The 10,776-nt window shown below is 38.6% G+C and overlaps 1 protein-coding gene across 1 annotated transcript; it reads right to left on the bottom strand.

Annotated features, from left to right (window-relative positions):
* Nucleotides 1–1,533: 1,533 nt before the first annotated feature.
* LOC124967159 (cytochrome b-c1 complex subunit Rieske, mitochondrial) lies at nucleotides 1,534–10,509 on the bottom strand. Its single transcript, XM_047529235.1, has 2 exons — nucleotides 10,232–10,509; nucleotides 1,534–6,298 (listed from the first exon to the last, which is right to left on the bottom strand). Exons 1-2 carry the CDS (start codon nucleotides 10,443–10,445, stop codon nucleotides 5,688–5,690), a joined length of 825 nt encoding a protein of 274 aa, XP_047385191.1. The 5' UTR covers nucleotides 10,446–10,509; the 3' UTR covers nucleotides 1,534–5,687.
* Nucleotides 10,510–10,776: the final 267 nt, after the last annotated feature.

Below are 10,776 nucleotides of genomic sequence, written 5' to 3' on the forward strand. Positions count from 1 at the left end.
TAACAAACCACCTTGCCTCCCTGCAATAAAGTTTACTTGGTCAGGTTTTATTACTCTTTTGGTACATTTTTAGTTTTTTTTTACAATATTTCATTTAGAAATTTTCACTTATTCAATGAGTGAGACTGGTGTGTCATTTTTTGTATAATAGTTGATGTCAGGTTTTAATATTACATTTACACTGAATTCATAAAATGAATTATGAATTGTAGAGTTTCCATCCCCACCTAATCCTACCCCCAACATACACATGGTATAGAATTTTGCTAATTCAAAGTATGGTTCTTGAACCAGTAGCAAAGCATCACCTAGGAACTTGTTAGAAATGCAAAATTTCGAGCCCCTACAGAATTAAGATATACACTATTAACAAGATCTCCAGTTGAGTGGTATGCACATTGAGACTGGAGAAGATCTGAGTTTAAAGTTTAAACATCATTGGAATTATTTTTTTTAACATATCATTTAGACCTCAAGATATGAAGCCTTCTAATCAGGGACATTTTCTATAATTAATCTATGCTAATTGGTATATTCAAGGTTTCTACTTCTTAGGCCAATTTTGACATTTTTTTTTGCTAAGTCATCTGTATCCCCTGACCTAAAACTTCATTGCCTTAGCACTGTGCTCTTACTAGTATTTTAATCTCTTTAATCCCTTCCATTAAGTGACAATGAACAGCTCTTTCATTTTACATTCTCCTTATCAAGCTTACAAAAGTTTTATCTATTTTCTCGGTCTTTTCAAAGAACCAGTTTTTGGAGTCAACATGAACTAATCCTTCAAAACTGGAAGGAAATGGAAGCGGAAATAGAAGGGGATGAGTTCAGCTTTGCTCTCCATTAACATCAACTATGTACACATGCAAATCTGAACTTCAGGGACCAAAAACATTACAAGAATGCAGAATTCAAACCGATCTATGATTTATGAACAGTTTGAATAGGGACTTACCTCCATGTAATTTGCCTTACTGCATACCATTCTAAACACCATTTATTGCCTCACTGGCATATCTTTGCTAAATAATGCAGCAGTATTTGTATCTTGCTTTCCAGTTTGTGCCTTTAATACCCACTATTTCATGTGAGATTTGTATTTCAAAGATCTAAAAGAAAATCCTTTACTAAGAGGAATAGTCCCTGATTTTCATGTACTGAGATCATCTGGGGTCTTCAGAATGCCCTGTCTCTCCAAATAACCACAGGGAAGGCACAGGAGAGTCTAGAGAGAGCTACCAAAGCCCCACTTATGAAGGAAGAGGCCTGAGTTGAAATTTTACCTATGTACAGATGTAGAAAATGGTCATTTTTTCAGATATTGTTCCCCTAGAAAGGACAATTGTGTGAAATGCTCTAGCTTCCACCCCTTCAATTAAACAACCAAGCTTTTGTTTGCCCTTTTAAAAATGTATGAAAAACCTATTATACATTTTCATTTCTTACCCTTTACAAATATTCTAATCAGATAAGGATTCAAAAGCCCAAATGACGGTAGGCGTTTGCACTCAAATTGACCCAAGTTTAGGATAATAGTGGTAAAATATAAAGTACAGTTTATTGAATTTGGGATTTTCAGCTCACGGAGACCAGTCTTAGGTTGATCATTACAACAGAGTTATTACAAAGATACTGTGGAAGCACTTCACAAAATTAATTCTAATATTGTGCTGCAGACCAGAGATTTCCAAACTATAATAATCTATTTTATAAGCATTCACAGAAGTAAGCACTTATCATCTTTCCTTTGTGTTATATTTAGGTCTCCTTAAAGTATCTGAACTAGAAACCATCTTAACCTCATATTCCTGACAGTACTGTGCTGAGAACATTCTTAACCTCCAGTAAGTAGTGCTGAGTACTGAAAAGGAGAATATAATCCTCAATCCTTCCTACTTCAGGGAACTGATCAATTCACCTGTTCCAAAATACTTTTTTCTCTAATTAAAACATTCCCCTCCCTAAATCCTAGGATGAAAAAATAAATGATGACATGACAAAAGTAATGAAATGTTGCCCACTGCATATATTAGACATAAAACACTAAAGGATGGACCTCCACTGAAATCTTACACAGGCAGAACCTTCATTATGAAGCAAATAACTGAAGTAAAATGTTAACATCTTGAATTCATTTTTTTTTTTTTCCTTCTGGAAACAAAATCCAAATTTCAATCCAAAATAAAATAACACTGTTCCAGCATAAAAGTTCTGAAAAATAAGAAACACAGACATTACATGATTAAAAAAAAATTATACTTAGTATTTACAAAATAATCCCTAGAAAATGTCCCTTTCAAACAGTTCCACTTAGAAATTCACATTTTTCCATCCAGGACCCAATGAGCATTTGCCAACTATGCAACCCTCTCAGCAAGATGGTGAGGAGACAAACCAGGAAAGTAAGCTCTACAAGTGTAGTATAAGTAACCAAATGAATATATCCTATTTGGGGAAATCTTGTTGGAAAAATGAATGGTACGTAGGGAAGATTTACTATGGAACTTTACCAAAGCAGACTTTTGAAGGACAGAAGTCAATTTGCCTAAAGGGGAAAGGAGGGGGACACACAGAAATCAATAGACATGAGAAGCACACAGGTAAAAAATAATTCAGTCATTGAAGCAAAGCGTTTACTGATGGGATGCAGCTAAGAACCTCAACAGAGGTTCTGTTGAGTTTTTTTAATATTGCGCCTTGGCATAGCTAATGTATTAATTCCTAAAACTACTATGAGAGGGGATTTTCCAGATGTGGGAATAGAAGCAGATTAAATAATTTGTCAGGACACACATCTAGGGAATGGCAGACCCAACCCCCACTCTTAAATTTCTGTACTATAAGGTAGCTGTGTGGAGGGTAGATTGTAAGGGTCAAGATTAGTCAAAAGAAATAGTTTGGAATCTTATAGTAGACCAGGCAAGAACTGACAATACCTCAATTATAAATGCTGGTAGTATAAGGTGGCAATCAGGCCTGCAGGCTCTGGACTCAAAGATTCTTTGGGTTAAGTTTGGTTCCACGAATATGCCAATCAATTATAGACGAAGAGACTTCCCTGTACCTCACTCTCCAACTATAAAATAGGAATAGCAAAATTTAACTGATAGGATTTTTTGAGAATTAGAAGAGATCATATACATAAAGTACACTTAGTCTAGTGACTAGGAATCAGTGCTTAAAAAGCAAGCCAGTATTAGAATGCTACACACAACAGAAATGATAATGGCCTGTTATATTAAGACCAAAATTAACAGGATTTGGGAATTGATTTAGGCCCAGGGAGAAGAGATACTAGAAACGGAGGCAAAAAAGACTAGCAAGGCTCTTGGCTTGCCAGGTAGGTTACTAGGAAGTCATTCAGTAAGGGGTTAAACATGAATATGAACTTCAGGGAAATGAACAGGTGAGTCATTAACAAATAGGCAATAACAAAATAAACGTGTGTTAAGCAGTGGGCCCAGGATATTGTGGAAAATAAGGACTTTTATTTTGGGTTAACACATAAAAAGCAATAAAATTTAAATGACACAAAAATACAGAAATGAGACAGTACTGGGGGAGAACAAAGAATGACACTGACATTCAGGTAATTAATGTTCCCACTGTTAAGGAAAATTAGTGTACTAAAAGCACTTTGGTCCTAAGCCATAAATACCAAGACAAAGGCCCTTTATACACTCAGATTAATTCAGATTTTTATAAAAGTATGTTCAGAAAGACTGAAGTAAATATGATTATCTCTAATAATGAAAACCTTTCAGAAAGCCAAATTTCCTATAACATTCTTTTTAAAGCATACTAAAAAAGCTTGGGTCCTAGAATTTTCCCAAGAATTATTCCCAGTAAGCAGTAATGCCTGTTCATGCTCCTGTCAGGATGCCAACAGGTCAGACTTCTATTTTAGGTCATTTTCTACTAGTGTCTAGGATTTTCTTTCTGTAAAATAAGTGAAAAAGCTAATGTATGTCTGTTCTATCCACTTAGCAAAGTACTATGAAGTGAGTTCAATCATCCCTGCCACTTGTGGAACAAAGCCTTCCTTTCAAAACTAAATGCTACTGGGATTTAACAGTATCTCATCATGAAACTCAAAATACCACTGAAGACCAAATATAGCAATTCCAGCTCAAGATGCCTATAATGTGACATCTAGGGACTGCAAACTTTCTATTTTTGTCTTCCATTACCATATAGATTCTAACATAGTAGTGTTTTAACATTTCAAATGGAAATATGAGCTATTTCAAGATACCACTTCAGGGTATGAGGTGCAGTATTGAAGTACTGGTTTACTCTAAGAAAGGCATGCTGTTTGACATTTTTAGCAACAATTATTTTAGCAGGTGGACCTGTCTTCAATAACTGAACATTACACATTCTTACTGTCACCACCACACTCCCAATACCAGGAACAATCCTCATTATCTGGAGACCTAGAATACAAAACACTATTTTTATGTGCCCCCACCAATTACCACACTAGAAAGATAATAGAAATTTTGGTATTTCCTTTTTTGCTACAAACACCTAGCTGCAAAAAGACAGGAACCCTAAATGGACAGCTCCTTTGGACAGAATATCTACTTTGTTATTTCTCAAGTGCACATGTGATTACAAGATAAATCCAACTGATAATTATGGACCCACCTCCAATGCAAGATAAACCTATGGAAAAGAAAACCACTTTTATTCCTTGCACCTGTGTAATTTCAATTTATGCCTGATCATGTGTAAGAGGCAGAAGGAAATAGGATGTTAATCCTGATAGGCGCTCTGTGTGCCCACCCCACTTCCTCAGTCAGGTGCTGAGTGACTATAAATGCAACTGGAATAAACACCTTGAATATAATCACTACAGAAACAAAATCAGCAGTTATTTTTACACAAAGACAGGATCAAGTGTCAGATGACTTGTGATTTTCTGACTCGTGATAGGGTAGACACAAGAGCATTAGAGACATTAACATCAATAATGCCAGATGAAGGAAAAAACAGTACTATCATTTGGTAAGTTTCTCTCAAATAATATCCCATCACTGCCTCTTAAAATTAATAATTCCTATTACTTACTCCCAGGAGGGACAAAAATATTTCTTGGCTTGTCACACAGGCAGGAAACCAGTTAGCCAGACCTGGAGAAAAAACCCTCAGAGCTACTGACACTCAGAACTGTTTCTCATGTATTACATTCAAAATTACCACAAAGATTATACAGCAGGGGAGAAAACAGAAGCACTCTTACTGGGTCCTGTGAGAAAAGGGAAAACATGTCCCAGGTCTTAGAGATGACCAGCCAGTTTTACCTCACCCTCACAATGAGCACTATAGAATCTGTATCCCTGACACAAAGCAGGAAATAAGTATTTACACAAGTAAAAGACAAAGTCAATTATGGATTTCACAAATATCTTGTACACCAATTTTTAATTAGAATTAGCTATCAAAGACATTGCACCTTTCAAGTCTGACTGAGCTTAACAATGTTCAACAGTGGCTTTATTAAGTGAATGCTTGTTGAGTACTCAACATTGAATTCAATTTACTTCACATTCATGTTTGCAAGTACATTATTAACAATTCTTAAATATTTCAAATCAACCAACTTAGAAGTACAGGAGGCTTGCCCTCAATTCTTCTGAGGTGACATGAAAAATGAAAGCAGCCTAGGACTTAAGTTCAAGTTTCTAACCAACAATCACTATATCATCACTGGTGAACTCATACGAGGGAACTTCCAGGTTGAGAGGTGCAGGCCCCTTCCTGATCCTGCCTGATGCATCATAGTGTGACCCATGGCAAGGGCAGTAATAACCACCAAAATCTCCTGCATTTGCAATGGGTACACAACCAAGATGAGTACAAACACCTATCAGGATAACCCATTCAGGTTTCTTTACTCGATCCAAATCATGCTGTGGGTCCCTCAACTGGGACACTTCAACTGCAGCTTCCTGGTCAATCTCCTTCTTGGTTCTGTGGCGCACAAACAGGGGTTTGCCTCTCCATTTGAAAGCCATGTTCTTGCCTTCAGGAATATCGGATAACTTGATTTCAATTTTCGACATGGCCAATACGTCAGCAGAAGCACTCATGCTGGAGACAAACTGGGAGACAACATTCTTGGCAGCATATGCAACACCCACAGTAGCTGTTGCAGTTACCAAATAGGAGAAACCTTTTCTAGCCTCGCTGCTCTCTTTTGAAGACTTTGTGCTATCTAACACTTCGGTGCGACGATAGTCAGAGAAATCAGGCACTTTGACATCCGTGTGGGAGTAACGAACAGAAGCAGGGACTACAAGGCAAACAGAAAGTTAAAAACAATTAGATAAGTAACCTGAAAGGGGTATACATCAGGAAACAGACCTTAGACTCAAAATTTAAATTCCAAAACCTCACTGGTCTCAGAAATAGTCGAAATGACAGTATTACTATATAAAATACTAGAAATGAAATAGTCTACTACAACCTATTATATTGGTATGAACCACAAGATAATATTTGTAAACTGAATTCCTCCTTGATGGTTGTTGAACATGGCTGATTCAGGATTAATATATCAGTGTATCAAGTTAAAAAAGTTAAATAGCACAATGAACAGCAACATTTCAAAGTTCCTAAAAATTCAATTGCTAAAACATACTGCACAACCATGCTAAATACTTCTCAAATTCTCTGGATTAGAAAAGACCCCAAAGCTCATCTAGTCCACCTGATTAAGTTGATGTGTGTTCACCTCACTAAAGCAAATGTCTTCTATTCCGAAGTGCTCTCTGAAAAAAGTGGTAAAAATTCACAAAATAATAAGTACAAGACAATATACACTTCTGGGTGGGTTCTGCTACTATACCTACAATTACAGAAAATTTAAGGATTTCTACTTTAGACTTGAGGGTATAAACTACTACTATCTTCAAGTAAAACCTCTAATGTGCAGAAAAGGACACTGACATCCTTATAATAGGCAGCTCTTAAAAGAGAATGAAACCTGCAAAAAGAACTAATTATTTCCATTTAGCAACGGAAGAGAACATTTTTCCTATGTCTCCCTCTTCAGTGAAGTTCTATAGCTTCTATAAAAATAAAAGCATGACCCTTTTTCGCCACCGTGGGACTCTTTATTGGGATTCTTCCACTGTAGGCTAACGTGTTTGTGTCAAATGAATGTTAAATAAACAAATAATTACTGCCTACATAGTACTTTGGGAACAAGTAATTTGTTTAGATTTTTTAAGTTATGTCCTCTCTCCCATACTATTTGTAAACATCTGACAAAAAAATGGATTTACTGGTATCACTTTTAATAATGTTTCAGGAAGCAAATCTCTTTGTAAATTATATCTGTTTAAGGGAAACTGCCACAAGGTTTCCTTTTCAGAAAAAGGGGCACTAAAATTTTCTAACTTTTAGAAAATGTGTTGTTTCAAAGAAAGATGTACTTAATAAAAAATTTTCATTAAAATACAAAATATTTCAGCTGCTTTTCATGTGATTGTCAAGGTCAAAGGCTTTATAGACAAGACAAATATTCATTAATAATGACAAAACCCATCAAAATCACTCTATATACTTTTTTGACTAACCCATTATTTGAAGGAGACCAGGACACAGATGGTGACAACTTAAGATTCATATCTATGACTTTGTGGAATCTAAGTGACTTACTATCATATACTATTTTACCTAATGCTAACCTGATAGTACAGACTGGCAATTTGGAATCAACCATGAATTGCTTTCCCCTGGCAACACCTGGGACAGAAGAGATGTTTCATACCTAAAAATAAAGGAACCAAGTTCATACCTCTACATTAAAAACAGTATCCACAACTGTTAGCTCTTGAGAGTACACAAGGTAACGTATAAGAACAATAAACAGAATGCCTGTCACTCTCATTCGAAGATTTGGTGGCAAAAGAAATCCAGTTGTCTACTCCTAGCAGGTTACTTTATTGGGTTACATGGTCAAGAACGCTTTAGGAAATTAAATTGCCAGGATGCAACAAAAATCATTCTCTCAATAATTTACAGGAGTTGTATTATGTCTGCCCTTGAGAAGCAAAGATGTTGGATTCCGTTCTAACCTAAAACAAGATCAGATACTTATGGAAATTATCACCTAAAAACAAACAAAAAAACTAAGGCATTTTAATGAATATTTTTTAAGTTTTAGTTTTAAGGTGACCTCTGATGTACCTTGGAAGTCTCCAAGAAAGAGATGCTACCCTAGTATTAACTTCCTCCCCAATTCAAAGATCTTCTCCTGATCAATCCCTGCCACAAAGTGACTGTCTTTCTAGAAACCATTTAGACAGGACATTTTAAGGTGAACTTGAGCTACACATTGGAGGCATGATTACAGAAGAGATTTTTTTTATCTGATGGTTCTACATTTTCTTGCTTGGTTTTGGAAAAATATTTTTAGAAGAAACCCTTTAGCCATTTGAGAAAGATGCTTTTGCTTTTGAAATTTTCTCTTCCCTTCTCATTATTTCTCACCTCCAGGTCCCAAAAACAGACTCAGAATGGGTTAGGATACTTCATTCCTGCCCTGGACAGTTTCTCCAAAACCCCTAGTGCTCCTCAACATTCACTCACAAATATTTTGTATCAACAATATACAAAATCTGAGACTATAGGAAAGAAAAATGTAGACACTCTATGTCCTTAAGTTCAAGGTCAGAGGAATAACCAATGAATACAATACAGAATGGGAAGTGTTATATGCAGAAGACATAAAAGTATAAGCAAATATAAAATTTTATTGACCTGATCCTAAATTATGATTGAAAGGAAGGGTAAGACTTACACATAATTAAAAAATGAGTGGGAGGATCATGAGAAATACAGAAGGGGTACACTTAGGAGGCTAAGATAGGGAATCACTTTAACCCACAAGTTAGCTGGGCCTGGGCGCAAACAGTGAGAAAGAAAATAGAGACAGAGAAAGAAAAGAAAGAAAGAAAAGAAAGAAAAAAAGAAAAAGAAAGAAAGAAAGGAAGGAAGGAAGAAAAGAAAGAAAAGTAAAAAGAACAGGGTGAATAAATGCAGAGTAAGTTTCCCCTTTGGGCACCTTGAATACCAAGTAGCACAAAGATCACTAAACTCAACTGTCAATGGGACTACACAGGTAACACAATGGAACAAGCAAGCCTAGTGATGACTGTGATGAACTGGAGCAGACAACTATGGGAGCAGTCAATACACAGCACCCTAGACTTTACCTGTGTAGAAACTAGAATCCAGCGTTGCCAGCCTGTAATATTTCCAGGAATACCAGGAGTCTTTCCAGTTTTTTAATACTAAGCAGTCGCATTGCCCACATGGAGTCATTTCACAATCTCCAATACAGAGTATTAGAGAAATGAAAGACAAGGCACAAAAAGATTAAACTGAGATCTGTTGAAAGAGGATGAAACTACATTCCTGGAAAGAGTTTATGGCTAACACAATCAGTCTTGTCAAATCCATGCTCCATCACATGCACAATGTGCATCCCTGTCAAAGTCATTTTACCTCCTGTAGTCTGTTTCCTCTCTGTAAAACAGGCACATCATCAACCTCAACCTTTTCTTCTTGAGGATTAGTGAAAGTCTTTAGACAAGTCCCTGGAAAAGATGCTGATACTCTATATTGAAACTGACCTTGGAGCTGTGTTGCTATTTAAATTGTGGTGTTTTTTGTGGGTGGAGGATATGAGGGGTGTTGTTGAAGAGGAGACACTGAAGGAATAGAGTTCCTATTTTTTTGAACATTTATTTAATGTACAGTAGCTTTCTACAGATCATGCCACCCCTAACGAAACTGTTGAAAGCAGGAATTCATTTCACAGGCGAAGAAAATGGCTTAGAAACGTGCCCTAGGTCAAACTACCTGTAAGCAACAATACCCTGTGTCAGACTTTGCTGGAAGTAGTCGGACACCTGAGTCTTGAACTTAACCAACAAGGTAAAGATTAGCCTCCAGAAGAGGTCCCAGATCGGAAGCAACGCAAAAACCCCCACGTAGGGCTGCAGCATCTCTTGACACCGCCCACCTTAGCGGCGTGCCCACTAGACAAGGACGTTAGGCCTAGAGGCGCGGCGTCCTGCCCAAGGTCGCCCCTACCCGGAAACCTATCTCGAACCGGACTCCGCTCCACATTCCTACATGCCCCCGCCCTCCTCGGCTGCTCCCCGGACTAGGGCCGGAGGGGGCGAGAAAGGGGAGACCCCTCAACCCGGCTCACCATTAAGGCCCACGCAGGCGACCAAAGGCCGGGCCACGGCCTGGCCACTCAGCGACTCCCGGCACAGGAAGGGTCGCTTCACGTCCAGCACAGGCGGCTCCGGGGTGGCGGGCACTGCGGCCTGCGCCAGAGGCCGCAGCGCGCCCGCCACCCCGCGGGACGTGGCCGACAGAACCGGCGCGAAAGGGCCTGAGCGGGCGGCGACCGACAACATGGCGACAACTGATAGAACCGCCAAGCCGGTCACAGGAACGACCTTCCGCCCGCGACGCAGGCGCGAGGAGGCGCAAGAGGCGCCGGATCCGTGACGTCGGCACGCCGGTCGAAGCGGAGTCCTGAGGGGCGGGACAAACATGGAAACGCGCTGCGTCGAGGGCGGGGCCACGAGCCCACGCTGAGGACGGAGCGCCTGAGTAGGCGGGGCTTAGCGCCTCCACTCTGTCAGTTCATTTGCTTGGTGGTCTGTGTTCCAGGCTTTTCTCTGAAGGACGCAGGGCAAGTAAGGTCTTGAGGGCGTGTTTGATCCCTTAGGGCAAGAACTTCAT

This window comes from Sciurus carolinensis, chromosome 16, assembly GCF_902686445.1.
Source record: "Sciurus carolinensis chromosome 16, mSciCar1.2, whole genome shotgun sequence".
NCBI classification, from domain to species: Eukaryota; Metazoa; Chordata; class Mammalia; order Rodentia; family Sciuridae; genus Sciurus; species Sciurus carolinensis.

Bases quoted from the DNA above. Each gene is read 5' to 3' on its own strand.
- LOC124967159 (XM_047529235.1), bottom strand. From the start codon at position 10,445: ATGTTGTCGGTCGCCGCCCGCTCAGGCCCTTTCGCGCCGGTTCTGTCG. The intron at 6,299-10,231 runs GTGAGCCGGGTT...TTTGCCTTGTAG, and splicing joins CGCCTGCGTGGGCCTTAATG to TCCCTGCTTCTGTTCGTTAC.